The sequence below is a fragment of the Capra hircus genome, chromosome 11 (genome assembly GCF_001704415.2).
Source record: "Capra hircus breed San Clemente chromosome 11, ASM170441v1, whole genome shotgun sequence".
Classification (NCBI taxonomy): Eukaryota; Metazoa; Chordata; class Mammalia; order Artiodactyla; family Bovidae; genus Capra; species Capra hircus.
This window is the reverse complement of record NC_030818.1, coordinates 103,655,231-103,669,813: the sequence shown is the minus strand read 5'-3', so window position 1 is coordinate 103,669,813 and position 14,583 is coordinate 103,655,231. Positions and strand designations below refer to the sequence as shown.

General features: G+C 59.7%; 3 protein-coding genes and 1 long non-coding RNA gene across 9 annotated transcripts; 2 read left to right on the top strand and 2 right to left on the bottom strand.

The window, feature by feature from the left end:
- On the top strand, positions 49-3,745 carry LOC102169972 (surfeit locus protein 1). 3 transcript variants are annotated; one of them, XM_018056143.1, is made up of 8 exons: positions 49-138; positions 976-1,196; positions 1,277-1,359; positions 2,009-2,200; positions 2,931-3,003; positions 3,082-3,244; positions 3,386-3,467; positions 3,571-3,745. In XM_018056143.1, the coding sequence occupies exons 3-8, from the start codon at positions 1,331-1,333 to the stop codon at positions 3,638-3,640; spliced, it is 609 nt and encodes a 202-aa protein (XP_017911632.1). In that variant the 5' UTR covers positions 49-138; positions 976-1,196; positions 1,277-1,330; the 3' UTR covers positions 3,641-3,745. The 3 variants fall into 3 exon arrangements, with proteins under 3 accessions (XP_017911632.1, XP_017911633.1, XP_005687390.3); XM_018056144.1 differs by having other exon boundaries at positions 106-138; positions 1,063-1,359; positions 3,571-3,709; XM_005687333.3 differs by lacking the exon at positions 49-138 and having other exon boundaries at positions 154-1,196; positions 3,571-3,709.
- RPL7A (ribosomal protein L7a) lies at positions 3,994-7,342 on the bottom strand. Its single transcript, XM_018056140.1, has 8 exons — positions 7,262-7,342; positions 6,464-6,584; positions 5,791-5,940; positions 5,419-5,559; positions 5,143-5,222; positions 4,694-4,824; positions 4,341-4,410; positions 3,994-4,157 (listed from the first exon to the last, which is right to left on the bottom strand). Exons 1-8 carry the CDS (start codon positions 7,262-7,264, stop codon positions 4,053-4,055), a joined length of 801 nt encoding a protein of 266 aa, XP_017911629.1. The 5' UTR covers positions 7,265-7,342; the 3' UTR covers positions 3,994-4,052.
- On the top strand, positions 7,391-14,023 carry MED22 (mediator complex subunit 22). 3 transcript variants are annotated; one of them, XM_018056141.1, is made up of 5 exons: positions 7,391-7,505; positions 8,015-8,176; positions 9,733-9,813; positions 10,605-10,813; positions 13,242-14,023. In XM_018056141.1, exons 2-5 carry the CDS (start codon positions 8,054-8,056, stop codon positions 13,438-13,440), a joined length of 612 nt encoding a protein of 203 aa, XP_017911630.1. In that variant the 5' UTR covers positions 7,391-7,505; positions 8,015-8,053; the 3' UTR covers positions 13,441-14,023. The 3 variants fall into 3 exon arrangements, with proteins under 3 accessions (XP_017911630.1, XP_017911631.1, XP_013823513.2); XM_018056142.1 differs by having other exon boundaries at positions 7,495-7,578; XM_013968059.2 differs by lacking the exons at positions 7,391-7,505; positions 8,015-8,176 and having other exon boundaries at positions 9,563-9,813.
- Positions 9,426-13,343, bottom strand: LOC102169190. Of its 2 annotated transcripts, none has more exons than XR_001918890.1 (3): positions 11,495-13,343; positions 10,543-10,721; positions 9,426-10,255 (listed from the first exon to the last, which is right to left on the bottom strand). It is a non-coding gene; the product is annotated as an uncharacterized LOC102169190 (long non-coding RNA). The 2 variants fall into 2 exon arrangements; XR_001296317.2 differs by having other exon boundaries at positions 10,644-10,721.

The window sequence follows — 14,583 nt, the reverse complement described above, 5'->3', positions numbered from 1 at the left end:
CGGGGCAGTGCGGCCGGGCGGGGGTGCGGCCGGCCGGGCGCGCCCTCGGAGTGGGCGAGCTCAGGCGGCCCCTCACGTCTCCGCAGGCCCCGGCCAGCGTCGTCTGGAGGAGCGTCCTGGGGATCTCCCCGCGCGCAGGTGAGTTCTCATGCAGGGACGCCCCAGGCGCCCGGGGAAAGCCTTTCAGTCCGTGCGTCCACTTTGCCGGGGGGCGAGGGAGTCGCGATAAGCTCTGAAACTGCCGCCCCAGCCTCGGGAGTCAGGCCCTGGGTGCGCGCGGGCTGTTCTCCGTGCTGCCGCCCTCCCGCCGCACCCAGCCGACAAGTGCAGCCACTGCCCGAGGCCGCCTCTGGCTGAGGCGGGGCCGAACCGAGACCGAAGCTGTCTGGAATCCTAAAAGAAAGCAGGACTTGTCAGTACCGTTTGCATTGTGGTCCCCGAGGTTCAACAAAGGGTGTTTGTGTATAGAGCGCTGTGCACCCTGGAAAGGTGGCTGTAAGTCTTACTCCAGGCCTGCCTTTTTTTAACCATCCCTAACAACTAAGATGTTTTCCATTGATGGAACTCACGCTCTGAGAGCTTAAAGGTACCTCTTGTGTACGTTTTGCCAATTTTAAATTTATAAGCGATTTTTGTTCTGAGAGCTCTGTAAACCACTCTCCTGAAGTGTATGACGTCCTTTCTCTGCAGAGCATGGGCAAGTCCTTGCGTCTAAGTGACAGGATGCGTCTAAGTGACAGGATACATCTCAGCATGTTCTTGCAGGAAAGCCATGAGGTGGTTCCATGAGTTACCCAGGGTCATGGTGGGTGGCAGAGCCAGGCCCTAATCGCTGGATCTCATTCAGTCGGTGACTGTCTGCTGAGCCGGTGTCCTGCGCCGGGCGCTGGGTTAGGAGCTGGGCTGGACGCAGCTGCTGGTTGGCTGCAGCTGCCCATGCTGGCCTGGCCCTCCTCCTGTTCCATGTTCTTTCAGGCAGTCAGGGCAGCTTTGAGGAGCTGGCTGCTCCAGTTCTTCGTTCAAGGGCTTCCGGCCCCATGCCCGTGCTGTGACATCTCCTAGGGTTGGCCTGGAGGCCCCGCAGGTGTGGCAGCTCTTCAGCCGAAGCAACTGCCACAAAAACCGAAGATGAGGGCTTCCTCCGCTGGTTTCTGCTTCTCATTCCTGTGACTGCCTTTGGCCTGGGGACGTGGCAGGTAAAGGCTGACGTGGCTCTCTTGGCCCTGAGCCCTTGACCGTGCTGCCGCTCACTTGGGCTTACGCTCTGTGCCCACAGGTCCAGCGTCGGAAGTGGAAGCTACAGCTGATCGCAGAGCTGGAGTCCAGAGTTATGGCCGAGCCCATCCCACTGCCGGCAGAGTGAGTTTGTGCAGCTGGGCTGGGCTTGCTCAAGGTCAGCAGCGGGGCCTGGCTGCGGCTTGCCTTCCTGACTCATCAGTGGTCCTGCTAGGCTTCTTGCTGACACCCAGCTGCTGCCTGACACACACGTGTAGAAAGAACTCTGGGCTCCACCTGTTTCCAGGCCCGGTGCATTGAGGGCTTCCGCAGTGCTGACGGCCTTCCGTAGCAGGAGTTCTTAGGTGGCGGGAATGCAGACGTCTCTCGCGTCTGGACATGAGTGGTGTTATGAAAATGTACCTAGTGATTCTCCTGCCTTCTTTCCCTCCTTTAAAAGCACTCCCCAAGGACAGCTGTCATCATGACACTTCCCATTTGAGGGAGCATACAGTGGGTCGTATTTGCCTTGCAGATGGTCGCTTTGGCCCGTGTTTTAGAGTTCAGACAGGCGTCCACAGCTTTAAGCTTTTCTTGAAAACGGGGGCCTTTTGGCAGCATAGATCCTCGCTCCCACGTGGCTTCCAAGGACTCAGCCCCACTTAGAGGGCACAGCATGCAGCCCTGCAGCCCCCACGGCGCTTGTGCACCACCTTCTGCACCGGCCACGGCGGGCGTCGTGGCCTGCAGACCCTCAAGTGGGTCTCGGCTCCCCTTCTCCCACCCCATATAGCCCAATGGAACTGAAGAACCTGGAGTACAGGCCCGTGAAGGTCAGGGGGCACTTTGACCACTCCAAGGAGCTGTACATGATGCCACGGACGATGGTGGACCCTGCCCGGGAAGCGCGGGAAGCTGGCCGGCTCTCATCAGCGGCCGAGAGCGGAGCCTACGTGGTCACTCCCTTCTACTGCACTGAGCTGGGGTGAGTGGCATGTCAGGAGAGGGGTGCTGAATGGCCTGGCATAGGTACTGGTTCCCACGTTCCTTCTCAGCCCCCAACCCCGGGAAATCCAAGCTACCCAGACAGCTCAACTCCTTGGAGAGTTTGAAATGTCATCCTGGTTGTCATTAAGACAGCTAATTACTGAACTTCATCTGCGTTGTCAAGCTCCAAAGGGAAAGGAAAATTAAACTGGTCTCTTTGGAGAAAACCGTTTAGTGGCTGACACATTTAGTGATTATGGGGCAATGGGAGGGGCCAGCAGAGGAGCCCCAGCCTCGCATGGAGGGTTTTGGGTCAGGGGAGCCTTCCCAGGAGTGTTTGAGTAGGAAATGGTATGTACTCAGCACCGCTTCACCCCCCACCCCCCGACCAAGATCCAAACCCAGAACATCAGCCTAAGAAGGAAAACCCAGGGCCCCAGCCTTCACCTTCTGGTTTTAGGTGCAGGATGGGCCCCGGTGCTGCAGCTAGGACAGGACAGGGAACTGAAGGCAGGAGTTGAAGGGAGAGGCAGCGGGGAGACGTCCGTCGCTGGCTGTGTGGCAGCAGGCGAAACAGCAGAGGTTGGCGGTGGGGAGGGCGTGACCCCCCCCCCCACCAGCTTGCTCTGCTTCAGTCTTCCCCTGGGGCACCCAGTGACTGCTTGCTAGTCATCACTTGCATTCAGAACCTCTTCCCTGCCTGAAACAGCGTGTTCTTAATACTCTAGAATCACCATTCTGGTAAACAGAGGGTTTGTACCCAGGAGGAAGGTGAATCCGGACACACGGCAAAAAGGCCAGGTGAGGGGGCTAGACTGTCCTCTCTGGGAGGAGCCGTCCTAGCTCTGCAGAGACGGCATCTCTCACCTTCCCTCACAGGTTGAGGGAGAAGTCGATCTGGTGGGGATGGTGAGGCTCACAGAGACCAGGAAGCCTTTTGTCCCCGAGAATAACCCGGAGCGGAACCACTGGCATTACCGGGACCTGGAGGCCATGGCCAGGCTCACAGGCGCAGAGCCCATCTTCATCGATGCGGACTTCAGTATGTCATGACCAGCACACCCCAACACCTCCCTCCTCCCCTCCTGTCCTCCACACCCCAGCGTGTATCAGTGGCGGGAGTGTGCCCACCTTGGCTGAGTGCCCCACAGCCACCGTGAGGACACCTTCCATGTTCCTGCAGAGAGCACAGTCCCTGGAGGGCCCGTCGGAGGGCAGACCAGAGTCACCCTGCGGAACGAGCACCTGCAGTACATCATCACCTGGTGAGCTGGGCCTGGCCTCGCCCACACTCCCCCCTACCCCACCAGCCCCTGGCAGCGTGCCCACCCCCCAGGCCTGACAGCGCGCTCTGCTCTTCAACCCAAGGTACGGACTCTCTGCGGCCACATCGTACCTCTGGTGCAGGAAGTTCGTAAGTCGGACTCCTGGTGTGTGAGGAGGTTAGCAGAAGTCAGCCTGTCCCTGAACAATTGAAGCCACTTAAAGAGATTTGGTTTTATGCTGATCACGTGCCCTTGTATTAATAAATCTCTACACCACACGAAGTGCCATTCTTTCCATCCAAACTCCACTGCGCCACCTAGGACAGCCTTTTGAGAAACTGGAGACGCGCACACACAGGGCTTCCATGTGGCAGCGGTGAGCCCCTGCAACAGCCCACACAGCTGGCGTAGCCCCTGCTCGCCACACACGGAGGGCAAAGAGCCTGCGCAGAAGTAAAAACAAGACCGGACACACAGCTGATGGCGGTGTCGCCACCCCCAAACGCTCACTCCAAAACGCCTGACACCAGCTGGACAAGAATCTTCTTTATTACTTTTATGTACAGAAAACTCAACAGTGCACACTCAGCCCAGCTTGGTGGCCAGCTCTTTGGCCTTCGCCTTTTCCAGCTTGGCGATGCGAGCCACTGACTTCGGCCCCAGGACATTGCCTCCCCAGTGACGACGGATCTGTGGGAGAAGAGGCAGTCAGCCTGCTGTTCATTTCCTGAGGCTTTCAAACCACGCCAGTCATGCAGTTCTATCTCCCTGTTCCCAGCTGACTGGTATATACAACTGCTCAGAGCAAGAGCAGCCAGTCTCTGACTAAAGGCTTCACTCAAAGACAGTATCGGGAATGAACACGCTTCTTACCTCGTCGTATCTGTCATTGTAATTGGTCCTGATGGCCTCCACCAGCTTCGCCAGGGCACTCTTGTCCTCCCTGGCAAAGCAGAGGGAAGTTCAGGTCACTGGCCTGTGAAGTTAGCCCCCTCCCTCAAAGCAGACAGGACGTCAGTTTAGACCCAACACAACCCTCTTGCCTCAGATATAGCATGACCACATGGCTTCTTCAGGTGAAGAAATTCATAACCATCATTGGCAAAGATTCAGAAAATGCTCTTTTTAAAGCCTGGTCTTTAAGGTAAGATCCTGACAAACCGTGGGAACCTGGAGTGGGGCAAGGCGGCCCCCAGTGACGGGAACACCGGCTCTGCTGCACTTACGAGTTGACCTGCGTGAAGGCCACGGCGGTGCACGTCTTCCTGTGGACCAGGCGCCCCAGCCGGGCCTTGCCCTTGATGATGCAGTAGGGGACCCCCATCTTGCGGCACAGGGCGGGCAGGAAGACCACGAGCTGGAAGACAGCGTTAGCACTAGCGTCATCTGAAGCTAAAGCAGTAACATAAAAAGGCTAGCGTGGTGGCAACTGCTCAGGGTTAAAAAGCTCATGTGTTTGCACTTCAGGGTTTAATTCAGTAAGAAATTCACATCATCGCAAAAGCCAGGAACTGCACCCCTTGTCAAGACTTCTTTATATGAAAAGCTGACCATCCGTGTCATTCCACCAGAGCCTGTCAGGCCCAGCATCTAGCTTGGCGCTGTCTTCCTGGTACAGACAAGCACCCACCCATCTAAGCCCAGCAGTTGGCACAAGAGAAGCAGCCACACATACCTCGATGGGATCCACGTCGTGAGCGATCACCACCAGCTGCGCCTTCTTGTTCTCCACCAGGGTGGTGACAGTGTTGACCCCTAGAACACACAGCCAGTTTGCATGAGGGCGGGTGGGGCTGCTGTTCCCAAAAGCAGTTCCACTGCAGCCTGGCTGTGACTCAGGGTTAAAAAGCTCGGATTTTACTCTCCACAGTGATTCCAGGAGAAGAAATTCATGCATCATTGCCAACAGCCTGCCCCACAACTCACCCTCTTCAAGGAGAGGTCCACTCACCTGCTCGGAGGACAGGCGGCCTCTTGGTGGGGACATCACCTTTGCCGGCAGCCTTCTTCTCAGCTCGGGCCAGCAGCCTCTGCTTCTTCTCCTGCTTCGTCTCCGGCCTGTACTTGTGGGCCAGCTTAAGCAGCTGAGTAGCTGACAAAAAAAAGACCACCATTCAAATTTGAAGTTGCAATATTTGTCACTTAACAAATGCTCGATCACCATCCTGAGTACAACCACAGTCCAAACGAAACAAGGAAAACCAGCCTATTAAAAGTACCCACTGCCCCTTCAAAAGCCTGAGTTCTAGCAGGGCCAAAAAAGGGTGTCAACCACGCCCAAGAAAGCCCTTCCCAACAGTGTTTTTAGGCCACAGAACCTCACCTGTCTGTCGGTCCAGGGCCTGGGTGAACTGGTTAATCGCAGGAGGCACTTTCAGCCGCTTATAGAGAATAGCCCTTTGCCGCTGCAGCCGGATGTAGCGGGGCCATTTGACAAAGCGGGTGAGGTCCCTCTTGGGTTGGATGTCCTGTCCTGTGAAGTGAAGAGTAACTAGGTGAGGCTCAAGCTCCTTGTCAAGTGCAGGTACAGAGACACACTCAAGGATGTAGGTGCCTCAGCGATCTTGGTGCTTTAGAATGTCCTCACGTCTTCCAGGGAGCAGACTCCCGCATCACTTGCACACAAGCAGCAGAGAACACAGGGAAGCCTGCAGCGCCACCTCTCGCGCAACAAGCAACCGAGGCGCAGTCTCCTCTGCTCCGGGAACGCCCGTTTCTGGATGGCCAGCACCCGGGCTCCACGGTGACACACGCTCGGGCTTACAGTGAGGCCACCGAAAAACGACCATCACTGTCCCCCACCCCCGGCTCAAAGCGAGAGATTAAGAGCCAAGCACAATTTAGTTAGAAAGTGGCAAAACGTGAGAATTCCAACCCAAGTAAGCCTCGACTCCAACCCCAGTGAAATCTAGAATAAGCCACGACCTTCTGTTCAACTACTGTTTTCCTCTATCGAGGATTAGGTGAAAACACAGCACCTCGCGCTCTTTACTCACCAATGCCAAAATTCTTGGGCCTCTTCTCGAACAGGGGGTTGACCACCTTCTTGGCCTCCTGCTTCTTCACCACGGCCGGGGCCGGGGCCACCTTCTTCCCCTTGGCCTTCTTTCCCTTCGGCTGGGCGAGAAGAAACACCAGCTTTCGCCGCCGCCTCTGCCGGTTTCTCTGCAGAGGGGCGGGTCCCAGGAGCCACAGCCCCCCGAAGACGAGTGCGGACGGCGGGCGACCCCGCCACCCCCGAGGGCAAGCCCGACCCCTCCGTGTGTCGGGCGCCGCGCGGGCCCGGAGGCCCCCCCGGCTCGTACATCAGCGATCTTGGTGGTCAGGAACGTCCTCACCATCACTCAGATAGCAAATATTCTTTCACATCATCTGCACGAGGCCGGCGGGCCCGCGAACCCGCGGCGCCACCCCTTCCCCGCGACGGGGACAGCCTCTTCGGGGACCGGCAGGCTCCAAACAGCAGAGGCGAGCGAAGACACCGCGCGGGCCCAGGTCCCCTGAGCTGGCCCCCAAGAAATGGAGGGGACCCCCACCCCCGGGGCACCGGCGCGCTTCGGCCCCGTCCGTCCCCGAGCCCCGCACTGCGGCGCTGCCCGCCTCGGATCCTCATTCCCCCCTGCCAGGCGAAGTCGGGGAGTCTTATCCAGCCCCTAGGCCGATGAGCGAGGTCCTGCGGGGCGCCCCTCGCTCTGGGCACTGGAGGGACCCCCGCGCAGTCGCGCTCCGAGGAGGATGGCAGCGGATAGAACTCAGACAGCAGAGCCAGCACCACGAGCAGAAACCAAACTCACCATCTTGAAAGGCTGGCGTAGAGAGAAAGGACGGGGTATTGTGGGTAATTTGTAGGCGTCCTCGGAGATCGCGAGAACTGGCGCCGGCGCGGGATTTCGGATTTAAAGAGAAAGAACTCCCTTTTCCCCCTGCTCGGTCGGGGGCGGTGCCTAAAGCAGGAAGAGCCGTGGGAGGCCCGGGGAAGGGCCGCGGAGACTGGCCCGCAGGGGCGCGCGCTTGTGCCCCTACTCCGCCCCCAGCGAGGTACGCCGCGGGCCCTGGCTCTGCGGGCCCGCTGAGGGAGCTGGGGCGTCGTGGCTCGGTCGGCGTCCTTCTGGTGGGGTTTACTCCCCCGCGAATTCGGTCGGGGGCCCTCGCCGGGCGGGAGCGCGCGCAGCCCGGAGGCACCTGGCGCGGGGCGGGAGGGCGGGGGTCCCGGGACGGAGGAGCCCCGACGCCTCGTGGGGCGGCCCTGCAGGGGCCGCGGCGTGGAGACGGGGGCGGCAGAGTCGGGGTAGGACCCGAGCGGCTCCTCGGGCCCGCGCGGGCCGACGGGAACGTGCGTGAGCCTGGCCTCCGAGAGGGCTGCGCCGGCGCCGGCTGGGTAGTTGTCGGGGTCCTGCCGAGGGGGCGCGGACCAGAGGAGAGCCCGTAGCGCGTGTTTGGCGGAAAGGGCACCTCTGGAGAGCCTGCCCGAGGGTCCTACCCAGGCTGGTGCCTGCAGCGAGGAGAGAGGCCGGAGCTGGCCTGCTCACACCCAGACTCGGTTCCAGGTGCCCCCCTCCCCGTCCTACGCAGCCTGAGGCCCCGCCATGGCCCAGCAGAGAGCCCTGCCGCAGAGCAAGGAGACGCTGCTGCAGTCTTACAACAAGCGGCTTAAGGACGACGTCAAGTCCATCATGGACAACTTCACCGAGATCATCAAGACCGCCAAGGTGGGTAGGGGCCGCCGGTCTCCGGCTCCCTTGGAGACCAATACAGTGGTGAGCAGAGCTGAGTCGGGGCGTCCGCTTCCAACCTCCCAGCCGGGTGGTGGCCATAGTGCAGTGAGCCCCTAGGCAGGGCCCTCGTGCCCATGGGGAGAACGTCTGGGAGGGCCTGGGATGGGGGGGCGGTGACCGCAGCAGACAGGGAAGTCGTCCGGCTAATTACCGGCCCTGGGGAGGCATCTGTAGGGGACTGCAGTCAGCGCCAGCACCCAGCATCACTTACTGGCAGCAAGGGGTTGGATGACGTCCTGACTTCTCCGTGCCTCGGTGTCCCCTGCAGCATGGCAGCCTTGTATTGGTGGATGAGTTATCCACTAAAGCGGTCACTGTGGGGACTATCCTGAGTGCATGTGGTCGCAGAGGACAGCTGGGGAGAGCCCCTCATGTGGGCAGAGAGAGGGTCGGCGGCCGGTTCTGGGCAGGCAAGCCCGCTGACTGGAGTGGGCTGGAACTCTGCATGACTGTTCCAGTCCTGGAACTCGTTTGAGCCTTAATAGTGTCGGTTGGGTTCCCTGGTGGCTCAGAGGTTAAAGCGACTGCCTGCATTGTGGGAGACCTGGGTTTGATCCCTGGGTAGGAAGATCCCCTGGAGAAGGAAATGGCAACCCACTCCAGTATTCTTGCCTGGAGAATCCCATGGATGGAGGAGCCTGGTGGGCTACAGTCCCTGGGGTTGCAAAGAGTTGGACATGACTGAGTGACTTAACGTTCACTAACTTTCAGCGTCAGGCTGAGCTGTGAGGGCCCTCTGTGTGCCATCCCGTTTAATCGTCGCAGGAACGCTATAGGGCAGGTCATTGCTCTCCAGTTCCTTTTCAGAGGAGGGAACAGGGACTCAGAAGCTTTAGCATCCTGCCCCAAGTCAGGATATTCTGTGAATATCCAGCAGGGCTGGGATTGGGACCTGGGAAATCTGGGTCCCTACCATTTAGGGTGCCCTGACCCCTGCCCGCATCCTGGCCTGGTGGGTGGGTTGGGACAGTTAATAGCCTGGACCTTGGACAGAACTCCTGTCCTTGGCAGGACTCCTGGCTCCTCCATTGACCGTCTGAGACACGTGGAGTGCACTCAGGTCTGTCCCGGCTTCAGGTTTGCCCACCAGGGAAGATGGTTCAGGCTTCAGTGAGAGTTTCCTAAGACGATGGTCAGGTGCTTAACACAGTCCCTGGCACCCAGAAAGTGCTCAGTAAATGGTCACTTAAAAAAATACATCGTCCTTTTATTCATCCATTCAGCAGGTCACTGACTGCCCAAGCTAAAAAGATGGGGGCAACCCCTCCTTGCACCTGGCACAGCAGCCTTCGTACTTGGGCATCTTGGTCCTGTGAGGGTGCCCGTTACCCCTTAGAATGGGGCAGGGGGTGCTGGTGTACGCAGCCCGAGGTCTGGGGGCGGTGCCTGGTGCAGAGAGAGCGTGGCGAGTGGGGGTGCACTGCCGTCGCCACCGGGCACCTGTGGGCCAGGGCACCTGCCCACGCTGGACTTTCTCGTTTGCCCCGCAGATTGAGGACGAGACGCAGGTGTCAAGGGCCACGCAGGGCGAGCAGGACAACTACGAAATGCACGTGAGAGCCGCCAACATCGTGAGTCGCCAGGTGGAGGGGACAGTCTGGGCTCCAGAAGCCTGTGGTCCCTACTGCGGTTCCCGGGGGGCAGAGGGGCAAACCGCTTCTCAGGAGACTCCCTTCCAGGGGAGGGCTTTCCTCAGCAGCTGAGGGAGGGGCTGGCAGGTAGTGGGTACCATCACGATGTCGAGTGCTGGGCAGGGGTTACAAAGAGGTCAGCCCTTCCTCTCTGAAGGTCCTCTCTAAGTGCAGGCTCTCTATAAACGAAGATTCCTTGTAAGTGAAGGTTCTGGAAATGCAGGAAGCAAGCGGCCAGACGAAACAGGACAGGCGTCTTGATCCCTTTCCATGCCACAGGACAAGCAAAGCCGCCAAGCGTTTCCATGGGTCCACACCCACGTTGGAAATGCATACCACGAGGTCCTAAACGAGTGCCCCCCAACTGGCAGGTATGCTGGTCCTGAGGAAGAATAGGGCAGGTTAAACGGACGGCACTTTTGTCTGGGGTTTGAGGTTTTCAGAAGCAGGATTCATGATTGAATAAAGCGTGCAATTGGCCGTCACACCTGCAGGAGTGGCAGCCAGAGGCCCAACAGCACCTGCCTAGGCAGCAATTCACGTGCCTGCGGTGGCTGCCAGGGACCCCGCTGCCCCCTCCTCGCCTTCTAGTCCCTCACTTCTGACAACGACCCTGTGTGAGTGCCGTGGCCCCACTTCGCAGAGGAGGCCACCGCTGCCATTGCCTACCCAGCGTCAGGCACGGGGAGGCAGGCAGTCCCTCACCACGCCCCCGATCCCCGCGGCCGCAGGTCCGAGCTGGCGAGTCCCTGATGAAGCTGGTGTCTGACCTGAAGCAGTTCCTCATCCTCAACGACTTCCCATCGGTGAACGAGGCCATCGACCAGCGCAACCAGCAGCTGCGAGCCCTGCAAGAGGAGAGTGACCGGAAGCTCATCGCGCTGCGGGACGAGGTCTCCATCGACCTGTACGAGCTGGAGGAGGAGTATTACTCGTCCAGGTACAAATAGGGCTGCACCCCGCGCACGGCGGACCTGCGGACTGGGGCCCAGCCAGCAGGCGTGCCAGGCCCCACCCGGCAGCCTTGTTTCTAAATCGTTCCTGGTCTCGGCAGCAGAACCCTTTGTCTGGGTTTCACAGCAGACGTCAGGGTCAGAGCGTCTGATCAACAGACAACTGATGCTGCCTACTGGGGCCCAGGCATCAGAATGAAAATGAGAACCTCGAAGGTTGGGTGGGCCAGGCCAGCGTTTCTGTCTGGGAGGCCAGCTCTCCGAAATAACTGTCTAATCCAGATCTAAATAGCCCAGCCACATGGGTCAGTGCTCTTGGCTACCCAGCCCCCATCCAGGACCCCAGTGCTTGCCCAGGGTTGTGACTGCCATGGGTGTCACTGAATACCCACTCTGTGTGTGTGTGTCGGGGTGGGGGTTCCTGGGAAGGAGGAGGAGAAAATCCAGAAGGAGCGTGGCCTTGAACGCCAGGCCTGGGCACTTATACCACTGAGTTCTCATTCAGTTCAGCGTCATTCAGACCACAGCCCTCCTGCACGCTGGGCCCATTACAGCAGCGGGCAAGGCCTGTGACACCAGCTCTCGTGGCCCGCTTAGAATCCTGAAACCCAAGGCAGTTTGAGCTGGAGGGGCCCCAGGAAATCAGAATCCAGGTGTAATTTACTCACGGGGAAGCTGAGGCTGGAGAGGCCTCGCACATCCGTCCTTGTTAGCTTGGAAAAATCAAGACTCAGTCCAGCAGACACCAGGTTGGCACTCCCTCGCCCTCACTGGACAAATGTGTCTTCCTGTCATGGATTTTCATTGCCCCTTTCGGTCCGGTGGTGGCCAGGCTGGAGCCACAGATGCCCAGAGCCAGCGTGTCTGTGGTCGGAGGCTGGATTTCTCTGTGTGCGTCCCAGTGCCGCCCCTCAGTCACTCACACCTTTACCTTCGTGGGAAAGGACAAACATCACTGCTTGGTTGGAGTGGTTCAAACTCTTCCAGAGGGTTCTGGGGCCATCTCTCATCTCTGATGTGTACTGGCTCAGCAGACACCTAGCAAATGCTTCCTACATGCCAGCCTTCAGGGAGGGGTCCAGAGTGGTCCCTGGGGGGGTTTCAGACCCTGCTGGGGACGTTGCTCCTTATGTCCTTGTTTGCCCCCGCCCTGGCCCCCATGGGCCAGGGCCATGGACTGAATGTCTGCAGGAGAGCAGCTTAGGCCTGCCTTTTGAGGCTGAGGGCAGTGGGGGCTGCAGGGGAACGCCTGAGAGCCAGGCTCCTCCTGTCCTGGCTCTGGGCCATCAGTGTGGCCTAGAGGGGTTTCTAGTCCAGCCTGGGATCTTCGAGATGCTGAGGCCCTCCGTCTGTAAATGCCTGTGGCGGCCGGGGCTCAGCTGAGTCAGGGCCAGCCGGCTGTGGGCCCCTCCCTGCTCGTCCCCTACACAGGAGGCATGTCCTGCTGCACGCCCCCCCCCCACCAAGCCACCAGCGCTCAGCTCGTTCTCCACGTGCGTCCCCGCTACCCACAAGCTCGCTCCCCCGCTTTCTGCTCACAATTTGCTCTTTCTCTCCCTCTCGCCTTCCACTCCTCGAAACTGCTCTGTGTCCAGGATAGTTCTGAGGCTGGATGCTGGGGGCGGGAGCAAGGGAGGGCGCATGAGGCAGGATTTGGAAGGAAGCCAGTGAGACGTGTGGGGACGGGGCAGGCCCCACTAGCCCCCTCGATGCCCTCCGCGAGCCATGCTCTGTCCACGTGCATCCTTGCTGAGAGGCCAGCCATGTTGTCCCCGTATTAGATGAGAGCTGGTGCTTTCAGTGTGGCGCGGCCGCAGATCGTCCCCGTGTTAGAGACAGGAGCCTGAGTGCAAGGCGCTGGCGTCCTGTTTGAGGTCACAGAGCTGGTGCAGGGCTGCAGGACAGAACGCCAGGGCCTCTGCTCCTAACCGCCACCCCATTCAGGCTGAGTCCCAGACCCAGAGAGGAGACAGCGTCTCTGTCCCCAGGGGCCTTGAGAAGCGCAGGGACTGTGGAGACCACTTCTACATGCTGGTTCCTGCAACTGGAGAATGGAGCGTGTGGTCAGGCTGGCGGCTCCCTGCTAGAGGAAGGCAGCTAGAGCCAGGACAGGAGGGGGTGGCAGGAGGGACACAAATGGGTCAGTAGAAGGGCCCTGCTGAGGTCACACGGCCTGCCAGTGGCTGGTCCCAAATGGGTCCCTGTGGAGCCCCTGGAGGGCCTGGAAGCAGGAGCAGTGCCCATGCCTCCCCCTCAGCCAAGCCTACTTGGTGGAGGGGCCCGCACACGGGGGAGGAGGGGGATGCAGGTCTGCGGTGTGGTCTGTGTTTCCTTAACTGCTTCTATCTTGCTTTCCTTCCCTGGCTTCATCTCTGCCTGCTCCTGTCTCTCCCTGGGTTTCTGGTGGTGGAAAAGCTCAAGTCTATGCGAAGCTAACGATCTGCCTCTGTGCGAAGCTTACTGGAGGCTGGACCAGGACACAGACTCCGCTGACTTCCTCTCAGCCCCTCTGCTCGCGTCCCCAGAGCCCAGTGCTGGCGGCCCCCTGCAGGCTGCAGCCCCCGCCCACTCCCACACTCACACTGGTGGCCCCGGCCCCACGGAGCACACCTGAGCCTCCCAGAGCTCTGCCACCCTCCCCACTCCAGGGCCCCTAGGATCTTGGGAATGAGATCCAGTCCTCACCCCAGCCTCTACTCCCTTCAGCCTGGTTCCTGCTTGGGGAGCCACTGTGGCTTCCTTGGGAAACTTGTCAGCCCAGGGACAGCCCACCTAGGAGTGCTGGGGGGAAGGAGTGCCCCCTACCATTCTAGGGTGGCCCATCCTTCCTATTTGCTACTTTCTGGGCTGGCCAGAAGGGAGTTTCCAGGAGAATTTGTCCCGTTGAGGACCTAGCAGCAGGGCAGCAGGATGCCCAGTACTGGGAAACCTGACCTGTGCATATTGCTTGCCATAGGGGAAGCAGGGAGGTGCTCAGAGTGGACAGTACTAGCCAAGGCCTGGCCTCCATGCACAGCTCTGCCCACTACCTCACCCTGAGGCTCCTCTGCTAGCTGACTGCCCCTGCAGGGCTGTGGGGAAAGGGGGCTGCCCACTCTCACGGAAGTCAGGCAGGGTCCTTCCTAATGATGCTGCTGCATACACTTGGTTATTTTTGTAATAAAAAACTTGAATAAAACCACCTCTGCCCTTTTGCATCGGTTGGTTCCTTTTCTTGCTTTTGGACCACTCGGTCTCCCAGTGGCTGTCGGGAAAGAGCCCTGGGCTCTGCCTAGTCAACCTGGGCTCTCGGGTCAGCTTTCTGGCCCCGGGGAGCTCTATCAGCATGGGGTTCATGGCTGCATTTCCACTGCCTGGAAAGAGCCGGCTAGGACCTACAAGGGCCTTGATGGTAGTACTTCGTGAATGTATGAGAAACTACCGTATCATGTGGCCCGGGCGCCTGAACCTCCGGCTGCCCTCAAGTCGGGGCTGTGGTTACCGGCATCTCAGGGAGGGAGGAGCTCCGTGGTCTCCGAGCTGGGGAGTGCAGTGAGAGGGGCAGGACTCAACCCAGGTGGAACACGAGGCCGCGTGCCCGGAGCCAGGCTCACCTGAGGGGGGCGGGGGCTGTTGCCCCAGAAGAGCCGGGACGTCAACCCTGCGCCCTGTCTCCTTCCCAGAGGGAGGTCAGCGTCCCAGTGTACGGAGGAAATGGCAGCCCGCGACCCGACACCTGCGATACTCGGAGTTTATCACTAGGCACCGAGGAGCCACA